This window comes from Stegostoma tigrinum, chromosome 10 (assembly GCF_030684315.1).
Source record: "Stegostoma tigrinum isolate sSteTig4 chromosome 10, sSteTig4.hap1, whole genome shotgun sequence".
In the NCBI taxonomy this organism is placed as follows: domain Eukaryota; kingdom Metazoa; phylum Chordata; class Chondrichthyes; order Orectolobiformes; family Stegostomatidae; genus Stegostoma; species Stegostoma tigrinum.
Window position 1 is genome coordinate 43,501,616 of NC_081363.1, and position 22,676 is coordinate 43,524,291.

General features: G+C 41.1%; 1 protein-coding gene across 7 annotated transcripts in view; it reads left to right on the forward strand.

Moving 5' to 3' along the window:
* The first annotated feature begins 277 nt into the window (after positions 1-277).
* The window catches only part of LOC125455306 (uncharacterized), a 47,312-nt gene continuing 24,913 nt past the window's right edge, over positions 278-22,676 (forward strand). For 2 of the 7 annotated variants that reach the window (XM_048537067.2, XM_059649144.1), the window contains exons 1-3: positions 278-803; positions 4,529-5,945; positions 17,532-17,677. In XM_048537067.2, coding sequence (XP_048393024.1) covers positions 4,947-5,945; positions 17,532-17,677 — 1,145 coding nt within the window. In that variant the 5' untranslated portion in view covers positions 278-803; positions 4,529-4,946. Of the gene's footprint in view, positions 804-823; positions 1,056-1,899; positions 1,967-4,528; positions 5,946-17,531; positions 17,678-22,676 lie in introns of those variants that run through there. The other 5 variants (XM_048537073.2, XM_048537070.2, XM_048537069.2 and 2 more) reach the window with 5 other exon arrangements.

Here is a 22,676-nt window from a genome sequence, read left to right on the forward strand (position 1 = left end):
GGTACTTGTGGAAAAGTAAATCAAAATACAGGTGTAATGTATTCCGTTACAGTGTGTCTGTTGCAACAGACTGGTGAGAAGCATCATATGTTCACCTGTATTGTCTTTTCTTTCCCAGATGTTGACTAACCTGTTCCATGTTTAAGGTTTTGGCCTGTGTGTTTTTGCAGATTGGTAATATGCTGACGCACAAAAGAGTCGAATTGCCCAATAGATCAACTGGTGTTAACCAAGCTACCACCCCCACAGCTGAGCAACAACTCCGGGGTGGGGCAGTCGCTGAACCTGTGTGCACCTTGCTGCAACAGGTAGCATCATGCAAAGCTGGAAACATTTAGCACTTCAAGCAGCACCGTGGAACGATAAACAGACGGATAGCAGAGATTCACGCTTTGCCCTGGCACTTGTGACTCAACACCTCAAACAGGAAATCAAAACTCTGAGACTGCTGGAAATCAGAAACAGAAAATGGTGAAAACACTCAGCGAGCGTGGCAGCAACTGAGTGAGTGCGATTGCTCTGCTGTATGGTCAGCGAGCTGAAGGGATAACTGACGTTGCCAGCAGGGGTACTGCAGGTTCATGCTCAGGGAGCAGGGAGCTCGCTGGCAGGGGGAGGCGCTGCTGCTGACGTGCGGAACACAGCCTGAAGTGCAAGGCAAGAGCTGGGAGCTTCTTTAGTCTGAGCCCGGTCACCGGGACTCTCCGGCTGCGGTCCGAGCCTGCTCACCGGGACCCTCTGGAGCGGCAGGTACCAAGCAATTCCTTTGCACCTTTTCGGGCTCCATTCTCCTGGTTTCTGGGGTTTGTACCTTATTTTTTAACTCTTTGAGCGTCTTTTCGGGCTGAATGATCTGCCGGCTTCTCCCGTTCTCAGACGGTGGACCCTGATGAAAGCGGGGTCTGTTGCTGGATTCGACATCTCTTTCTGGACGTCGATTAACATTCTTGCTGGAGTTTTAAAGCAGTTTGGGAACGTTTTACTAATGGACATGACATTGGAAAAGTCTACCAATGAATTCGACTCGACGAACCAGAGGGAGAATAAACCCAGATGTAAATATTGTCAGAATGATTTCGTGTTATGTTTAAAACAACCATTTCGCTTCAAATGAATGAGAATTAGCAGCTCTGTTTTATTTGGGAGACTGCCGTTGAAATGTAGCGGCCCTGTGTGAAATTGTGCTGTTTATACATGTAGCTTTGAACATGAATAGGAATAAACTGAGTGCACAGCACTAAAAAAGAGATTTGTCTTTGGGGAATTCTTAATCGAGGGTGTTGTTCGTTTGTTATCATTTCCATTCCTGCCAGTTATGAATATGTTTTTCTTCAGTCTTTTTGTAAAATAATCCCACGACAGCGCATTGTGCAATTGTAGTGATAATCGTTGTTACTTCCTGGTGTGAAGTAATTTTAATGTGCACGTTCTGTCTGACAAATGCGTTTTTTTTTGTTTTGCATTCCTATTAATCCGATATCAAGGTCTGAGTTGCTAATGACAGTCGTGGTGAATTAAATGTGTCACTATTCGTGCAATATTACTAGTAAATATACGATTTTAAACTGTTTGTAAATCGAGTGCTGGAAACTAAAATAGACTTCATTATCAACTGAAAGGTTTTTCGTATTTTAAAGCAAGGTGGGTTTGAAGTGTTGAAGTAGCATATTTCAAATTATAAATCGAGAGCCTTACGAAAAGTCCAGCAAAGAAAAAGTTTGCTAACTTGCCTAGCTACTAGTTACCTGTCTTTTGTTACATTTTTGAGGTGCACAATTTGAGAGCTTTTTGATTCTTGTAGTGTGATAAGAAAAAGATGAATAAAGCGAACGTTGTTTTATGTATCTGACGTGCACATGCAGCTGAATCATCAGTAATGGCATAATTTATTTTTGACAGAGAGATTGGGGGAATTAAGCGTGAAAAATTTGGGATTTCTGTGAATCTCAGCTAAACCTCCAAAGGGGTCTGTAACTTTTTGTTCTTATTTCTCATTACTGTATTCAGTCACTACTATACATTCCAAAAATAAGAATCGTAGTTAAGACAATACAAAACTGTTAATCAATGTTTCCGTGACCAGATTTATCTGCTTGCAGAACCAACTTCAAACAATTAGCAAAGCATATTTTGTAAAGTTATTTTATAAATGATTCTTACTGTTTTATAACTGGGTGGATTACAACAATTGACAATGCGACAACTCATTCTTTACTGTGTAACTAAACACTGATGCATTGACATTGGAATAATGCATTAAATTTTCATTCCATTTGGTCAGTTGGGAAATTTCTTAAATATGCATAGTTTCTAAATTGGAAATAGATTTATGCTTAAACCTAAAATGTTATTTGTAAATACTTCCAACAATGAAGATTTCGCTGCTTTAATGTAAAACCATCCGACCTTGAGGAAGGATGATTACATCTGCAGTAGGAACAACGTATGTTTCAGGGAGAAATGAGCAGTTGGAATGAAAACAGAAAGTTGGGTTTACTGAAGAGATCTTGAAATAACGTTTGAAGAATTTTTAAAGTATTTTCAGCTCTACTGTTCATATATTTTAAAAAAGTTAAATTGTCACAAACTTGAGAAATAAAAGCTACAGGCTCAAACCTGGAATGAAGTGGAACATGTAGTTTACGTTTAACTAATTTACACTGCAAGGATGAATATATACACCGGGAGATGTAATTTAATCATTTTATGTTAGACACACCTTTAGTAAGAATGGATGATGAAAAACAGTAAATTTTAGGATGAGCTGCTGAATCTTCTGGCCATTTATTTTTTTCACAGGCCATGGTCATTTTTTTAATTGCATGGAAATATCACCTCTCCCTTTTTACTTTATTTGGTAACTTCTCATTAGTGTTCACATTCACAGGGATAAGCACAGCCTTGCCTCCTTAATCTTTATAGTAAGTTATAGTCATGAATAGATCATTGTCCTCTTGTCTGTTAACCAACTGCGTGCAGACAATATGAATCCTCATTAATTACAATGTACTTGCCAATTGAATGTATAAATCTTCAAAATATAGTGCTGCCTATTGCAAATCTGATCATTCTCTACTTTAGAATTTAGTAATCAATGTACTTCTTATTAATTCATGAATCCTCTGGTTGTTCAGGGAGTAATGGACAATGCGTCCCTTGAAACATTCTGTCTGTAACACATTTTGAACCAGATTAACAGACTTGCATGTGACAGATTTTAGCAAAGCAAAATTCCGCATTCACCAGCTAGGAAGGATTTCTGTGTGAACTCTATTTCACTGAGAGCTGGCTACTCTTAAGTATAATTGACCAATCAAAATGGTTGCTGCCATGCATCGTACACAGTGACGCCATGGTTAACACTGCTGCCTCACGGTGCCAGGAACCCAGGTTCGAATCCACCCTTGGGTGACTGCCTGTGTGGAGTTTGCATATCTGGTTTCCTCCCACACTCTAAAGATGTGCAGGTTAGGTGGATTGGTCATGCCTAACTGCCCAGTAGTGTGCAGGCTAGGTTGGGAGGGTTATGGGAGTAGGGTGGGTCTGGGTGGGATGCTTTTCAGTGGGTTGTTGTAGCCTTGATGGGCCAAATAGCCTGCTTTTCACATTGTAGTGATTCTGTGCTCAAAATTCCAAAGACTCGAGGTGAGATGAGACCAATATTGAGGTCATTGTTCTGGTCAACCCAAGATACTGTGAAGGCATGACAGCCATATATGAGCTACTACTCAAATAGCTATTTAAAAACGTTTATATGAATTTTGGGATTTTGCTATGTCCAGCAGACTAGACAAAATGTAGCTTTAATTTTAGATTATTACATCTTTTTCTTCCAAACTCAAAAGTAACAAAGATTTTATGCTGAAGAAGATCAGGTTACCCAGCAGTAGCACTCTTTCTTCTAATCTGAAGATCATGGATTGGAATCTGGTTTCATATGCAGCGCTAAGGGAGTGCTGCATTGTCGGGGATCCGTCCTTTCAGATAACATAAATTTAAGATCTTGTTTTACTATACCACTGGCTGTAGGAGATTTCATGGCATTATTATTAAAGTATAGAGTTATTTCAGTATCCAAGTCAACATTCTTTTTTCAGCTGACACCACCCCAAAACAAATTATCCATTAATTTCAGAGATAGTAGGAACTGCAGATGCTGGAGAATCTGAGATAACAAGTTGTAGAGCTGGATGAACACAGCAGGCCAAGCAGCACCAGAGGAGCAGGAATGCTGACGTTCCGGGCCTATCCATTAATATCTTTATTTGCTTTCCTGCTGTCAGAGTAAGGAAGAAGAGAGTGGAAACTAACTCCTTTGTTCTAACATAGTAGGCTAGGAACCGTATCAACCAAAAATACTTTGGGTATATTTTTTTCAATCTTTACCTTTTTTTGCCACATGGACATGTCAAATAAGTCAGAATTTACGTTGGTCTGGGTATAATAGCCTTTTGTGTGTTTGTGTAATACCATGCTTGATAAAACAAAAATTGAAAGAACGCTTAATTTTTAAATTTTTCTTTCATAGATTTCATTTCTTTCGTGCCAGTTATCTCCTTCAGCCTGGAAAGAGTTGAAAGTCATCTGAAAGCAGCACTAGTCTTGATGGGAAAACAGCTTCATCTATAAAACCATGAATTGCAAAAAGATATCAAGTATGTGTTCACACTTTCACAGGCATAGTGTGCAAATTAGTTAAAAATATTTATATGCAATCTGAAACACAATACAGTAAACAAAAACTGGCTGGCCTCTTTTTTTCCTTTTTGAAAGCTAGTTCATCAGTAACATTTTAAACTGAGACACACACACAGGCTGGAAACAGAAGACAGTAACTGAGGTAAATTTTCATTATTACTTAACACCCAGTCAGTCCCATTTGAGCTAAAGGTGTTCTGAATTACTTTTGTACATATTAGTACAGTCATCAACTATGTTCTGTCAACATGATAACTGTTGTTATAAACTGTCAAGAAAGATCAGCGGCTGTACGTTTGCGACAGGATGAAGAAAATGACGATACAAATAACTTTCCCCAGAACATGGTTGAATGCTTAATGAAGCAGAAGCGCATAAATGGAAATATGGAAATCTCTGTTCCTTTCGATGATTGTGGATTAAATGTCAGAAATCCTTGTGTGAACCAAAATTGTATGGAGGAACAGGATCTTTGCAAAGTTCTCGAAAACCAAGGAGACACCACAACTATACTGGCCACAGAAAAAGCTTTCAGTTCAGAAGCGTTGGATCCTAATGATTCAACTAATGACAGCACAATAGGATGTATGAGGGATCCTATTAGCAACAGGAAACATATCTTAAATGGAGCTAATTTAATGAGGATGAAAAAGGATATGTTGCTTAATGCCTCAACAAGTAAAACATTGTGCATGGCGAAAGATGAAGAAAACAATGAATTATGGAGTGACTTTGCAGGTTACGGTCAGACATCTCTTGTACAACAGCAGTTTTTTGGTACTCTTCATGAACTGCCTTTGAGGGAAGATAGTTCTGCTGAAAAGAGTTTCCAGTGTCACAGCTCCAAAATTCCAAATGACAACTTTGCAAATCATCACTTTCCAACCCATCACCACAACCCTACAAATTACAAACATGATAATGAATTGCAAACCTCTGCTTCTGTTATCAATGCCTCTGCTCCACAGTGCAGCATGTTAAAATTAAACTCTTCTGTGAATGCTGAGGAAGATTTACTTAGATACAGCAATCTGGACCAACCTGCAGTTTTTGTGAATAACAATTTTGCAGATTCTGCAATAAATTGGACATTTGGAAGTAATGGCCAATTAGTTAACGACACACTTCAGACTCTTAATTGGAATGAAACTGAATTTTCAGGCCTTGGATCACCTGGAGAATTGTGCCCTGTCAACCCTCCATTTTCAGAAAACCAGGCAATCCTCTCTGCAAGTTCAGCTCTGAAGGTGAGTGGCCAAAGTTCTTTAGTAGATAAATGTTTTGATTAGTTGCAGCGAAAATGATAAGTGGAGAAATGACTCTATTTTAACTGTTCATTTAACTTACTCACTTATAATATCTACCCACAAAAATCTTTCAACCAGTGCTGATATCACTCGCACTTGCGATTTTTCAGTAAAAATCAAAGAAAAATCTTCAAAAACAAACCAGTCAATAAGGGTCTCAAATAATTTTAAAGCTGGTATTGCAAAAGATGCTGATAGTGACATTCCTGCTTATATTTTTATAATGTGCTGAACAAAACAATATAATGGAATGAGTTGCAAGGCTATAGTCTCTAGTTTATCTGGAAAAAGCGAGTAGAATTACAAATTTGTATCTTTTAAACGACTGTGTTTTCACAGTTGAAATCTTGTTTTTCTGATGAATTGGCTGTAATGTTGCCAAAAGATATGCCCTGTTATGGGAGAATAAATAGATTTAATTCTTTATTATCTACGTGGCGTTTTTGAGATAAGTGCTATATGGGAGTTTAGCACTTTCTGAGCCCACCAACTAACCAAGATATAACTGGTACACAGAAAGAAATGTTGAAATGAGCAGTAGAGAATTACATCAGAAATACTGGATTACTCAACAAGTCAGGCTGCATCTTTTGAGAATACGAGTTGACAATTAGTGCTGAACCCTTTTTCAAAATCATGAAAATAGCTAAAGGGAAAGTAAGAATAGAAAACGTGGAAGAGTAACACAGAGCAGATTTGAATGTGTGGAAGTATGGTAAAATTGAAATTTGGACGAGATCAAAGTTGCAAATTACTAGTGTAATGTTCAAAAGTTGGAGAGAGTTCCTGTATGGAGCACCTACTTATACTTCTCCTATTCTTCTTTCTCCTGTGTGGGATTCCTACTGTTTCTAATTTATACAAACCAGGTCAGCATATGAGCTCAAAGTTTTGAACAAGTTGTTTAATGATAGATGAGTGACCAAGAGAATTTTATCCTTTTTTTAAAAAACTATTTCAAAGCCATGGTTAAGGAATTTTGCAACAGACTGGCAATATTTAGATATTAATTGGAGTTAGAAACAGTTTGGGGTCCAGTATAGCACCAAAGTTGCATCCAGCCTGATTTAACCTGTGATATCGGAAACAGGGATATGTCAGGATATGCAGTTCATGGCAGAGTCCAATTCAATTGTTTTATTTTGGAAAATGGAGCTGAACGTGACCCCCTTGAACCAAGCTGTATTCTTTGGAAGATGTTAGAAATGAGCAATGGGATAGATTAGCAAGAGGAGAGCCAAGGACCGATGTATAGGAATTATCGAAGTAATAATCTAGTGGCAGTAATTGATGCTACTGCTGGAAATGCTTTGGTTTTGATTGAAAAGGGAAGGGCAGAACCAAGCCAAGGACAGTCCCGCCAAACTAGGACATGGCGGAAAGACCACGGAGGATTGAATGGTCAACCATGTTAAAGCTGCAGGAAGGTAAAGGAGGAAAATCTCTGAATTGTTTGGATTCAGAAGGAGATCGTTCAGCCCTCCACACCTCCACCTTAGCTCAATTGCCTAGTGTCAATCTCCTTTGAGTGTGACATTCTGGGCATCTTATAGGCTGCCTGTGAATTTCATCTCAGGACAGTGTTTGACTTTATGCTGAAGGTTGTGTTTCACCACCACCCAGACCCATGATCTCAATGCATTAAGCTTCCACATGAGAACATGTAGCTTGATCATCGTCACCGAGGACATCATTGATCTTGATTCAGGCCATTACAGTACTGTTACCTATCAAAAGGTGATGGGGGTAATTATTTGGAAGGAAAGATCAATCTAAAATGAGTTGTTTTGACAGGAGAATGATCACAACAGTTCTGAAACGTTTTCAGTCACTAGTTGAATGGAAGTATCCATTTGTAATGTAAAATAGCATGAGGGAACCAGGAAGGGAAGCTAATTGGTCCACAGTTTAGTGGGAGTCAAAGGAGCAAATGGGGCGGGGGTGGCATTACGGATAAGTGTGGGCTTGGGATCAAAGAAGGAGCTATATAAGAGATCTATGACTTTTTGGGGAAGGGGAGAGGCTATTAAATAGTTTCAATCTTAATGACTGAGTAATTGTCCAATTGAAGAAGCAGGATTTAAGGAGAGGGCATACTGGAGAAAATAAGCAATTTTACTTTCCAAACTGATTTTGGAGTGATTAAACAGTTTTGACAGAGCGAGATCTGATGGTGCTGTGCCAAGCCAGGTTTGACAGTAAATCGATAAATCAATTGTAAACCAAACGTGCTCAACTCTGCTTCGTGAACAAATTGAGTTGTACCAGGTCTAGGAGCTGGGGAAGTGGGGTGGGGTGTAGGGGGAGAGAGAGAGAGAGAGAGAGAGAGAGAGAGAGAGAAATTACAAGGAATGAGTGTATCAAAGATGCAAGAGAGAATATGGTTGAACAGATTAATTGCTGCAGGAATATTGTGATAAACGAAAGAGACAAAGGCTAAATTATTTAGAATGTGAAAGAGCAATTAAGCGATTTGGGGAGGTGTCTTTTTTTTTCCAGCGATTTTAAGTGCAGAAGGAAAACTGGGTTTGGAAGGTTGACCAAGAATACGTTATATTGATATATAGGCCCAGGTATTCTAAGGAGTGGCAGTCAGAGTTGAATTTTCACTCTGCTCATTATTTTTGATTGGAAATATGGAGCTCCAATCTATTCAAGAATTCCAATCTGAGCTCTTTCAGAACCAAAATACGTAGCTGAAATGAACAGACAGAGAATAGTGTGAGCACAAGATATTACTCCATTCTTTTCATGAATGCAGAGACTGCATTTTTCTAAGCTTGGAAGCATGCTTATTTTGAGTCAACTGAAGAACTTTGTGCCACGTTATGTACAAAGTCCTTCACTGTAAGATGGTTGTTTTTGGAAAAAGTGATGAGTTGTGTCCTTATCATGCTTAAGTTCAAACTTTTTGGTTTGTATTATGGGATGTCTCATTTTGTGCTTCTATTCCATCCCCCTCCTGGCAAAATGAGATGAATGCTTCCATTTCATTCATCAAACTGGATATGGATATTTAGCTCAAACCTAAATAAAATATTTCATATCCTAAACAGACATTCATCAACCAGGAGAAGACAGTTTAACTTGGGTGTTTGGTAAAATTTCTGCATTGTTACCATGCTATTGTTACCCTGTTACCTTTTTCTGCTTTCTCATCTCTACTTGCATAAAAGCACCTTTTTTCTATCTTTCTCTCAAACTACGTTCTGCTCAATGTTACGGCCTGTCCGAAATGTAAAGACTGAAATCTATTTTCACTCTATAGATGTTCTTAATTCAAAATTGCTGCTTTCACCAGAATTTCTGCCACTCAGCATGATACAGAATTTTGTTGACAAATTAAATTTTGACTTGTTACAATACAATATTTTTGTTATCCAGGATTAAATAGTAAGGTTTATTAATAGGTTTATCTTGCGGGATGTGACAACAATTCCCATGATCTCAATCAACCATACCGTGCTTTTGTTTTAATTAATAATGATCCAGCTGGGGAAGATTCTATGTAACATCTGAAACAGGAAAGTTGACTGACAGCTTCATGTCTACGTATAATGAGCATTTCACTCAAATCAATTCCCATGTGACAAAGTTTGTGCCATGGCAAATCTCTTGGAGCATTTTGGGCCCAAATAAATCTGCAGAGAACAGATACAATGTGATGACTAAACTTTGATGTTGGGGCCAGAGAATTGGAAGTTTTGGAGGAGGTGGAGGATGTGGGTGGTATCATGGATGTAGGTGGGGAGTTCCTCGTCCAAGGGGGAGAAAATGGAGTTGAGATGGGTGGAAATGCGTTCGGTGGGGCAGGAGTAAGCAGACACAATGGGTCAACCAGGGCAGTCAGGTTTGTGGATTTTGGGAAGGAGATAGAAGCGGGCGGTGCGGAGTTGGGGAACAGTGAGGTTGGAGGTTGGAGGCTGGAGGCTGTGGGTGGGAGGTCACCTGAGGTGATGAGGTTGTGGATGGTTTGGGAGATGATGGTTTGCTGGTCATGGCTGGAGTCTTGATCAAGGCGGTGGGAGGAGGAGGTGTCAGAGAGCTGGCATCTGGCCTCGGCAATGTAGAGGTCAGTTGTCCACACTGCAGCTGTGCCTTTTTTGTCCGTGGGTTTTATGGTGAGGTTGGGATTGGAGCGGAGGGCTGCACGTTCTGTGGGGGAGAGGTCGGAGTGGGTGAGAAGGGTGGAGAGGTTGAGGCGATTGATGTCTCAATGCTGTAGATTGTTAAAAATTCATCCACAGGATGAGTGTCACTGGCTAGGCCAGCATTTGTTGCCCATCACTAATTACACAGGGCAGCTAAGAATCAACCATATTGTTGCAGGTCTGGAGTCGTATCTAAGCTAGACTGTGCAAAATGGTTATCTTTTCTAAAGGACATTAATGATCCAGACAATTTTTTTTTCCATGACATTAGTCAATGGTTTCATGGTCAGCATTGGATTCCTAATTACAGATTTTTTTTTCTTTTAAATTCACATTTCACCATCTGCCATCTCAAGCCTGGATTCCCAGGACATTACCTGCGTCTCTGGATTAATAGTCTAGTGTTTAATACCATCTGAATTAAAAACCAGAAAATGCTGGAAAAGCTCAGCGGGTATGGCAGCATCTGCAGGAGAGAAACAGAGTTAACATTTTCTGTCCAATATGACGACTCTGGCAGTTCCTAAGAAAAGTTGAACTGACTCCACTTCAGTTCTCTCCACAGATATTGCCAGATCTGTTGAGTTTCCTCGGCATTTAGTTTTTATTGTAGCTATAAGGTGAGTTCAAACCTCATGTATTCCAGCAATAGAATAAAGATGTCACTGAAAATTAAGTTACATAAATAATGTTGACCTTCTGCACTGGGAAAACTATCATTCTTCCAGAGACATTTCCTGATAATTGTACGGAAGGAAATGCTTCTGATGTGGTTAACAGCAGTGCCTCCACAAATTAAAGGAAAATCTGTTGAAAGTCTTCTAATCTTCATAAATTTTTGGAACAGAGCAACTTCTCCTTTGTAAATCTGTCAGCATTTGTATTGAGGAAGCATGCTCTTTGCGAAAGTTCAGTTGGAATTGGCTACTGATGATGGAAGATATTTTTGGCTGCATTGCTAAGTTCTTGGGTTAAAGATTGAAGGCAGTAAAGACCAGTTTTAATTTGGCCTGGAACCCAACAATATTGCGACCACTATAAAAGTAAATATCAATTTGTAGTAGAAGTGTAAAAGTATAGGAATTTGAAAAGTATTTACATGATTAAGGAGATTTTCGTTTTTAAAAACACTACTTTTTTTATCCATTAATGTGTCTCCATGGATCATGAGTGTATACACGTAAGAGCAGAGCCACAGTTTGGGCAGCACTGTGGCTCAGTGGTTAGCATGCCTCCTCACAGCACCAGACACCTGGGTTTGATCTCAGCCTCGGCAACTGTCTGTGTGGAGTTTGCACGTTCTCCCCATATCTGCATGGGTTCCTTTCAGTCCTCCAGTTTCCTCCCACAGTCCATAGATGCACAGGTTATGTGGCTTGGCCATCTGAAATTGCCCATTGTGTCCAGGGCCATGCAAACTAGGTGGATTAGCCATGGGAAATGCAGGTTTATAATGATAGGGTGCGGTGTGGTTTTGGATAGAATGCTCTTCAGAGGTTCAGAGTGGACTCAATGGGTCAAATGGCCTGTAGAGATTCTATGCATTTTACTCACTAATTATTTGCTGCAGACTGCTTTAAAATCTAATGTCCAAATGATCAATGATTTACACAAGGTAAAAGCCTTCATTTTGTTTGTCACATTTGACCTTTAAGGCAAGATATTTTGTCATCGAAGGCCACACCTGTAAGCAGATCTCGTATACCCAGTAATTGGGAACATGCCTATACCTGCCTAGAACCTAGGTCATTGATTGGAGTATTCAAAGAGCATAATACTGAATGCTTGTCATTACCAGCTAATGGATTCACCTCTGTACAACATCTGAACTGAATATATAGTGTCACCAGGAAAGGACTCAAGCTATGAAAAAGAGAGTTTTCTGCACTTAAAGCCGCACCAATTATTTACTCCCATCCGCGGAAGAATCTCCATGACATAAGTATCTATCTGCATTGTAGAACAGGCTGCCACTTAGTGTCGGATTGGTTGAAACCAGTTCATAAAGTAATTTTCTTTTTTTTGATGTTCTCTTGTTGAGAAAGAAAAACCTGCCTAGATCAATTTTGTTGTGAACTACTTTTTGATTTTTGGGTCTGTCTTATGTCATTAGCTATGTGCACATGCGCGCGCACACACACACACCCACGTACACTTACAAGGTAACAAAGTGTGGAGCTGGATGAACACAGCAGGCCAAGCAGCATCTCAGGAGCACAAAAGCTGACGTTTCGAGCCTAGACCCTTCATCAGAGAGGGAACTGGAATAAATAGGGAGAGAGGGGGAGGCGGACCGAAGATGGAGAGCAAAGCCTCTTCCAGGGACGCCTAGCCTGAAGAAGTTACCCTCCTCCCTCCAGACCAACCTCAGGGAATCTCTCTCTCACTGCAACTCTCTTGTAATCTCTTCAGACCTATCTTCTTTTCTCTCCATCGTCGGTCCACCTCCCCCCCCCTCCCTATTTTATTCCAGTTCCCTCTCCCCATCCCCCTCTCTGATGAAGGGTCTAGGCCCGAAATGGAAGCTTTTGTGCTCCTGAGATGCTGCTTGGCCTGCTGTGTTCATCCAGCCTCACACTTTGTCATCTTGGACTCTCCAGCATCTGCAGTTCCCATTATCACACGTACACTTACACATGTTCTGTGCATTTCATTGTGAGCTACTGATGCCTCTTGTGGTGTTTTCCTTTCTGCTTCTTTAAAATTGTTTAGGGATGTTGGCTTTACTGGCTGGGATAATTTTTTTCTCATCACTAATTGTCCTTTTGAAGATCGTAGTGAGTTGCCTTCTTTAACCTCTGCAGTCCATTTGCTGTAATCACACTTGCAGTGCTGCTGACTGGGGAGTTTCAGGATTTTGACCAAATGAGAGTGAAGGAATGGGATCTAGTTCCAAGTTGGGGTAATAAGTGGCTTGGAGTGTAACCTGCCAAGGCCTTGTAGGTTACAAGAGATTAGCATTAATTGTAAAGGTAAAGGTAAAGTCACCAAATTCTTACCAGACCATAGTCCCTGGACACTTTGTGATGCAGAATGATGCCAGCAGCATGAGTTCAGTTGCACACTGATTGAGGCTCCTATGAAGGACTCTCCTTCTCAGCCTCTCCTGTCACCTAACGTGGGGTGACCTTCAGGGTAAACCACTGCCAGTCATGTCTGTTGAATGAGAGAGCAGTTCTATGGCCCAGTGTCACTATGGCAACTTTGCCTTTAGTAAGGTAAACTCATATTAATTATTGCCATCAAGCGTCAGAGTGCTGCTTCTCTCACTATCATGGGAGTGATGAGATACAACACATTCTATTAGGTTCTGTTTTTCCTGGATTGTCAGGAAAATACCTAATTTGTAAATGAAATTAGAATTTTGAGTATTCTGTCCTGCAATTGTTTTAGACCCACCCTTGCTATCAGTTTCATTCAAACCTGTATTCGCCATTTGATATACCTCTTTTGAATTAAAAACTTCAGTGCTGACAACAATCATACCCCTGCAATGTAACATTTACAGATCTGTACTTTGCTGGGAATCCCGAGAAAATTGAGAGCAAAAACCCATACACATTTAAATTTGGGAAGAATGCATTCTCTGTTTACTCACATTGTCATTGGAGGGCTAGCACTTTCATTTCGCATGTTAAATTTGTCTTCCACAACCTATGAGGCTCAAGTTAGAAACCAGAGAAGGGAAGAGTGAGCTATCAGATCTCAATGAAACAAACATATGCAATAACAAACAGCCCAGACTTGGAGAGGGAGGTGGAGCGGGGGGAAGGGCAATTTAATATTAAAGTACAGATGCTGTTTAACTTTACAGCTGCCTGATTTGAGAGAGCAAACAATCCCAGTGAGACTATAATGCTTTGAACTGGATACAAAACACAAGGTGCAGCCAACACACGAGTTTGAAACGGCCACTCAACTTCTCAGCATTGGTTCAGCAGGTCCAAGAACCATAAGAAAATTTATGGCACAAAGGAGCCATTCAGACTATCTTGTCTGTGCTGGCTGAGTAAACTGGCCACCCGTTCTTATCAAACTTTGTAGCACCAAACCATGCAAGTTACAACAGTTCAGATGCAAATCCTTTTAAATGAGGTGAGTGTTTCTATCTCAAACGCCAAACTGGACAATGACTTCCAGACACCTAACCACCACTGGGTGACAGCAACTTATCTCACGTTACCTCTATTCTACCTATTATTTGCTTTAAATATGTTCCCCCTCATGACTGACCTGTCTGCTAGGGAAAATAGATCTTCCCTGTCCACTCTAACCAACCCTTCACTATTTTGAGCGCCTCACTTGTGTCCTTCAGCCTACCGTGTCGCGGAGGAAGATAAACCCATAACCTATCAAATCTTTCCTCATAGCTAAATTTTTCAATCCCTGACAGTATTCTTGTAAGTCCCATCTGTTGAGTCTCTAAAGATATTATGTCCTCCCTGTATTGACCAGGACTGTACACATCACTCTAGCTGTGACCTAACCTACATTTTGTATAGTTCCAACATTATAGCCCTGCTTTTGTATTTAATACCTTGCCCAATGAAGTGAAATATTCCATAAGATGTAGAGCTGGATGAACACAGCAGGCCAAGCAGCATCAGAGGAGCAGGAAGGCTGATGTTTCGGGCCTGGACCCTTCTTCAGAAATGGGGGAGGGGAGGGTGTTCTGAAATAAATAGGGAGAGAGTGGGAGGCGGATAGAAGAGAAGATAGGGTGAGAGGAGACAGACAGGTCAAAGAGGCAGGGGTGGACCCAGTAAAGGTGAGTGTAGGTGGGGAGTTAGGGAGGAGATAGGTCAGCCCAGGGAGGATGGACAGGTCAAGGGGGCGGGATGAGGTTAGTAGGTAGGAGATCGGGGTGGGACTTGAGGTGGGAGGAGGGAATAGATGGGAGGAAGGACAGGTTAGGGAGGTGGGGACGAGCTGGGCTGGTTTTAGGATGCGGTGGGGGAGGGGAGATTTTGAAGCTTGTGAAATCCACATGATACCATCGGGCTGCAGGGTTCCCAAGTGGAATATGAGTTGCTCTTCCTGCAACCTTCGTGTGGCATTTTATGGGCATGGACTCTTAATGCCTCCACTTCCTTTATCCCCTTAATACCCTCCCATTTACTTTCCAGCCCCTTGCTTGCTTCCCAAATATATGACCTCTCACTTCTCCTGATTAAATTCAATTTGCCACTTTTCTGCTCACTCAACCAAACCATTAAAGATACCTTGCATTCTTCACTAACAGCTACACAGCATGTTGTACTGCTACGGTATCACAAATGGTGAGTCTGAGACTTATGCATCCAACTAAAAAAAATAATTCTGGCAACTGATGGACGAGTTAAAGCCCTGAGGTTACTTTGTATGCATGGGAACAATCATTCTTTGACGTTATTTCTCCACAAAGTAATCTACTGCAAATTTGTCCTACCTTTGATTTTTCACGGCCTGTTTGTGAAGTTTTGAAGGCAAATTTTCCTGCAGCTCTGCTGTACAAAAAACTGTTTTCTGCTGAAAGTGCACCAGTAAACGTGATCTAAGGCCTTGGGGATACATAGCCGTCCATCAATATTGAAAGCTTTAGGTCATAAGTTTGCTCTTGAATATGAGGGATGTAACTTAACAATGCCAAAGACTTCCTATCCATATTAATGACCTATTTAGCAATTAAACCATTTGGTGAAGGGCTGATGGGAGAGATAGACAATGAAACTTGGAGGTAAAGTTATTATGTAGTAATTGAGGGTCATTTAATGTGGATAGGCAAAGTGGAAGATAATGAGCAGATCAGGCAATAGAGGAGGTGAAGAAATCCTGAGAGACGTGGATGAAGTTAAAGTTAATGAGAAATATGTACGGATGTGAAACAAGACAAACTGACAATGAAATGTAAAAATGTGAATGCTGGAAGCAACACAAAATGCCAGAACTGGAGGCTGTTGTGCTGATTGTAAGCATCGTTTCTAGAAAGTGGAAATGAACTTAATATTCAACTTAATTTTGTCAATTCATTTTCTGGACTAAGTGTCATGAGTAAAGCAAGCAGAGACAGTAGGAACTGCCAATATCCTAGTCAGATTATCGTGTGGAGCGATAGGAACACGACAGGCCAGGCAGCATCAGAGGAGCAGGAAAATTGACGTGTCCAGTTGGGACCCTTCTTCAGAAATGGGGAGGGGGGAGGGAGCTGGGAAACACATAGACAGGAGGGGTGGGGCTGAGGAATGTAGGTGGGACGCTGTTAAGTGAGTGCAGGTAGGCAGTGGTGGGGATTGGTCAGTGAGGTGGGAGAGAAGGTGGACAAGTTGTGTCACGTCCACTAGGCGGGGATAACAGGGTGGGTTGGTCATGATATGAGGCCCGGGGGGTGGGGAGATTTTTTAAACTGGTAAAGTCCACATCGAGACCATTGGGCTGTATGCTCCCAAGGCTGAATATGAGGTGCTGCTCCTCCAGTTTCTGGGTGGCATTGTTGTGACACTGGAGGCAGCCCAAGATGGACCTGTCACCGTGGGAGTGGGAGTTGAAATGGTAGCAGTTTCAGGGCTGAAGAGATTACCAGAGGGTTGCGGTGGGAGAGGGATCCACAGAGATCTTTCTGGAGGGAGGAGGATGACTTCTTCAAGGTAGACATCCGTAGAAGAGGCTTTGCAATGGGATTATAACTTCCAGGGGTGGACTTGTTTCAAAGCACTTCAGTAGCTGAGTCAAAAATGACATTTTAGCCCGGTAACCTTGGTGAAAGAAATGAGTTTAAGGAGGAGGAATAAGAGGCAAAAAAGCAAAAGAGAATTATTAGAGGCATTGGAGAACTTGGGAGCCAGTGTAGCACAGCAAGGGCCAGGATTGTGTCCAGTGAGCATTGATGAAGGACATTTGCACCATAGTTTTGGATAAGCTAATATTTGAGGGAAGTGGCACATTCAGATAAGAATTGAAATATTTGAATTTAGAGGCAAGAGACATATGAATGGTAGTGTCAGTAAGTGGACTTAGAGATATGAATAAATACTGAAAAGAATATAGAATGGAGTCTGAAGTTCAGCATGAATTTGAATAAATGACCTTGATTTAAAAACAGCCTGGTTCAGTTTGGTGAGTAAGAGAGAAGCCCTTCTAATGCTCATTTGGAAGATACTGTAGCTTATTGAAGATGGAATGTCAGATAAGCTGCTTAATCACATAAAGGAAGTTGAGGTCAGGAAAATTGACAGGAAGGGAGAGCTAATCCTCCTCAGCATACATCTGGAAGTTGGCACCAACTCTGTCACATGGACCGAAAGCAGTTAAGATGAGTGTTTCTAATCCACAATTATCTTGAAATCTTGTAAAGTGAAACTTCAAAGAATATTTCATCTGCACTGTCTTAATTCTTTAGGCTGATACAAGGAACCACTTGATAAACATTCTTCAGAATTCCTTCCCATCTGAACCGATTAAACATTCCTTTGAAGACATCCCAACACTTGAGAAGCTTCTCGAGGTGAATGGCAAAGAATGTGATGCTAATAAAGCAAAGACCAGGTAATTGATATTACTGGAAATGTAAACTATTAAAGCAACTGTGAAGTGGAATTTTGTAACTCACCAGCTAAGAACTAGATAGTACAGTTGTAGGAACTTGCCTTAATTTTAGCGGGTACACTGACCACTGAAATGTTGCGTTATCTACATAATTTAGGTGGTAACTCTGGCACAAAATAATGTCTCATCATCTGACTACAAAAAGTAAACAACAACAATTACTGTCCAAAGATTGTAAAGCCTGTTGTGAACGAGCCTTACAGAAACAAAATTCTTAACAGAGCGGGAATCTCAATGGGTAAAAGTCTCCCTCTGTGCTGTACTGTTATATTTTGCTCTTACTGTAATCAGCTCAGTCACAAAAATATCCGATTTGACAAATACAGATTTTGGAGTTTTGTTTTTCTCAAACTGAAGGCAAGTTCCTGGCTAATGCTCAAATATTTCCTGGCCTGACAGGGGAAAAACTGCAGTCCAGGAGCCTGATAAAATTTTAATTTTATTTAGGAGCTTGGACCTCCTGGCTCAGAAGTACAGACATTACTACTGCACCACAGGAGCCTTTTAATACAGAAGCCCTGACACATGTTTACAATCAGCTGTCATTTGTTCAGTTGAGATATTTTCTACTCATTACTATACACACCTCTGGAGGAGGTGGGACTTGCACCCAGACTTCCTGGTCCAGAAGATGTGGACGCTCACACAAAAACCCCAAAAACTTAAATATTTTCTGTAACATCTAAGTTGTAGTGATAAGTATTTTGAATCAAGATATTACGTGACCCATCTCCACTAACCAAGCCTTTTGGCTGAGGCAGGGAAACTACGGCTGTGCCACCTTTCCATACAGGAGCCCTACCATACATTTGAAATGAGAGCTAATGTTTGTCCAATTAATGAGGATGTTTATGCAGAGCTGTTTGTGCAGTCTGTTAAACTGGAGCATTTAATTACCAATTTAACGATAGTCTACTCTCAGCAAAGGATCATTCATTTCAAATAGATACCATTGAACTATCATCATTGTCAATTAATACTGAGCTGTACAGGTCTGGAAGTCTGTAAACGTTCATGATTTGGCCCAACAAGCCCATTGGTAAATAATAATTGTTTGTGAGGAGGCTACAAAGTTGCTGAGAGCTGTAACATCAAGCTAATCTTTGGGTCACACCCCAACCATTCTACCTCAAAGTAAAATTGATGTGATCTGCACTATGTCTTTGTAAGCAAAACTCTGTGGTTAGTACTTTTTAAAACGTACAAATGAAATAAAGCGTTCGATTTTAAAAATGAAATGGCTAACATCACTTATCCCCCCCCACCCCTCAATAACCAGATAAGGAAACAAATTGTGTGTGTGTGTGTGTGTGTGTGTGTGTGTGTGTGTGTGATTGATTTTATGGAAGTGGGGGAGGAGGACAAAGGTACTTTTTAAAATTATTTAATGATTGGTAAAATGAAATTTAAGGGAGGGGCGTAATGATTTCTGAGATAAAAGCAACTTTACCATTAGCCAATGAGATGTAGTAACTTTAGGGTAACAGAGGGAAAGGGTGGTGTATAAGTTTTGGGTTTTGCCACTCTCTTCAGGACAGGCAGAGTCTAAAAGTTCAGGTGCTCACTCTGCTGTACAATTATTAGATAATACATACTTTGTGGCAATTATTAGCCCCTCAAAATCATTTTTTGATTATCATTTTGGAGGTTGGTGAGTTGTTTTTTTTTCCAAAGCTTGCTTCATTGACGTTGTAACAATGAGGTTGTTGAGTAACACTATCATTTTTCAGACTATGGAACTGACTGAGTCCAGGAAAAATATCAAGCTGGGATAGAGGGTAGACTCACAAATTTGAGATAGAAAAGTGAAGGACAGAGGTTAAATAATGATACAATGAGATGAGAGTGCATGTGAGAACTCGGAGTACAGAGACAATGCTCATCATAAACTCAGTGAAAACATTGAGAAGTCCATGGAGGAAAGAGCACATATGCTGAACCCTCTGAGCAAAAAGGTAAAATGTGAACAATCAAAGTGGAGGACAAGCGACAGTATTGAGAGAAAAATAAATGAGTAAAGGGACAGTGAGGAAAGCAAAGGGATGAGCACGATTCAGATGAAACGGGGAGCAAACAGCTAAAGAAGCAGGTACATTTTTTAAAATCCAAATCCTTAGTAAAAGGAGCACAAGAGGCAGACTGCTACTTCATGTGGGAACCTAAAACAATGCAATCAAATTGGGGTTTTGTTTTAGAACATAGAACATAGAAAAGTACAGCACAGTACAGGCCTAATCCTAATCTAAAAATAAAATAACCTAACCTACATTCCCCTCAATTCACTGCTGTCCATGTGCATGTCCAGCAGTCGCTTAAATGTCACTAATGACTCCGCTTCCACGACTACCACTGGCAAAGTATTCCATGCGCTCACAACTCCCTGGGTGAAGAACTTCCCCCTGACGTCTCGTCTATACCTTCCTCCTAACACCTTAAAACTATGAGCCCTCGTGGCAGTCACTCCTGCCCTGGGAAAAGTCTCTGGCTATCGACTCTATCCGTGCCTCTCATTACCTTGTACACCTCAATGAGGTCACCTCTCTTCCTCCTCCTCTCCAGAGAGAAAAGTCTGAGCTCAGTCAACCTCTCCTCATAAGACAAGCCCTCCAGTCCGGGCAGCATCCTGGTAAACCTCCTTTGCACCCTCTCCAAAGCCTCCACGTCTTTCCTATAATAGGGCGACCAGAACTGGACACAATATTCCAAGTGTGGTCTCGCCAGGGTTTTGTAGAGCTGCAGTAAAACCTCGTGGCTCTTAAACTCTATTGCCCTGTTAATGAAAGCCAAAACACCATATGCTTTCTTAACAAACTTATCCACTTGGGTAGCAACTTTTAGGGAACTATGCACTTGAACACCAAGATCCTGCTGTTCCTCCACACTGCTGAGAATCCTGCCTTTAATCCAATATTCAGCATTTAAGTTTGACCTTCCAAAATGCATCACTTCACATTTATCCAGGTTGAACTCCATGTGCCATTTCTCAGCCCAGCTCTGCATTCTGTCAATGTCTCACTGAAGCCTGCAATCGCCCTCGATACTATCAACGGCATCTCCAACCTTTGTGTCATCAGCAAACATACTAACCCACCCCTCAACCTCCTCATCCAAGTCATTTATAAAAACTACAAAGAGCAGAGGCCCAAGAACAGAGCCCTGCGGGACACAACTCAGCACTGACCTCCAGGCAGAATACTTACCATCTACAACCACTCTCTGCCTCCTGTCAGCCAACCAATTCTGAATCCAGACAGCCAAATCACTCTGTATCCCAAACCTCCTGACTTTATGAATGAGCCTGGCGTGGGGAACCTTATCAAATGCCTTGCTGAAGTCCATGTACACCACATCCACTGCTCGACCCTCATCAACCTGTTTTGTTTAAAGTCATAGATTTTTTTTTACAGGACCGAAAGAGGCCATTGGCCCGTACGTAGTGTCCATGTCATATATCAAACATCTATCTATTCCATGCCTACTTTCTTGCACATAGCCCATAGCTTTGTATGTCATGGCATTTCAAGTGCTCATCTAAATAATTCTTAGATGTTTTGAGGGTTCCTATCTCTGCCACCCTGTCAGGCAGTGAGGTCCAGATACCCAAAATCCTTGAAGTGAACGCCTTTTTCCTCATTAACTCTAACCCTCTTAGACTTTCTGCTATCTACCTTAATATCCTCTGGTTATTGACCTTTCCATTAATGCTGAAAGGGTTCTCTCTTTTTGTCTACCATGTCTATCCCATCAGAACTCTGCACCCTCATCAAATGCACCACCACACCCCCCCCCCCCCACCCCCTGGCAACCAAAGGTCTTTCTATCTAGTCTCTCTTCACAGCTGAATTCCTTCAGCCCAGTTAGTGTCCTGGTAAATCTCTTACACACCTCCCTAGTGCTATTGTATCCTTCCTACAGTGTGGTGAGAAGAACTGCGCACAGTACTCCAGCCGCAGCTTAACTAACACAATATGCAGCTCCATCATAACTCCTTTTTCTTGCATTCAGTGCCTTAACTGATAAAGGCATGTATCTGTGTGCCTTCATGACCACGTTATGTACCTGTACTGCTTCCTTCAAGGATCTAAGGGCACCCACATCAAGGTCCCTGTATACTTCCTAACATTTTAACATTCAATGTGTACTCCTCTGCCTTATTAGTCCTTCCAAAATAAATCACCTCAGATATTTCAGTATTAAGTTTCAGTGTTCAGTACTCTAAGGCTTTCTTCGTCACTGTTTACCACACCATCAATTCTCATGTCATCTGTAAATTAACTGATCATATCTCCTATATTCATGTCTAGATCATTCGCGTACACTACAAACAGCAAGGAGCCCAGCACTGAACTGTGTAGTATGCCACTGCACACAGGCTTCCACTCTCAAAAACCTTTAGCCATCACCCTCTGCTTCCTGCCACAAAGCCAAATTCTGTTACAATTTGCCAAATTACCTTAATGCCAAAAGGTTTTGGCTTTGTGACAAGGTCTCACATGGCGGACTCATTAAAAACATTTCTGAAGTCCATGTAGACTGCATCAGCTGCACCACCCATATCTACACACCTAGTGTCCTCCTTGAAAACTGCAATCAAATTTGTTAGTCATGATCTCCCCTTACAAAGCTATGATGACTATCCTTGATTAATCCATGCCTCTCCAAGTCAGATTTTTTTTCAAATGTTTCCCTACCACTGATGTAAGACTCTCAGGCCTGTAGCTTCCTGGTTTTTACCAACCATCCTTCTTGGATAATGGTACCACATCAGCTGCTTTTGGTGCTCTGGAGGCCCCCTGTGGCCAGGCAGCATTAGAAAGTTGATGTCTGAGTCTCTACAGTCTCTTCCTTTGTCTCCCAAAGCAGCTTTGGAATACACTTTATCTGGACCTGGGGATTCATCCACTTTCCAACCTAATAAAGCCACTAATACAATCTCTCA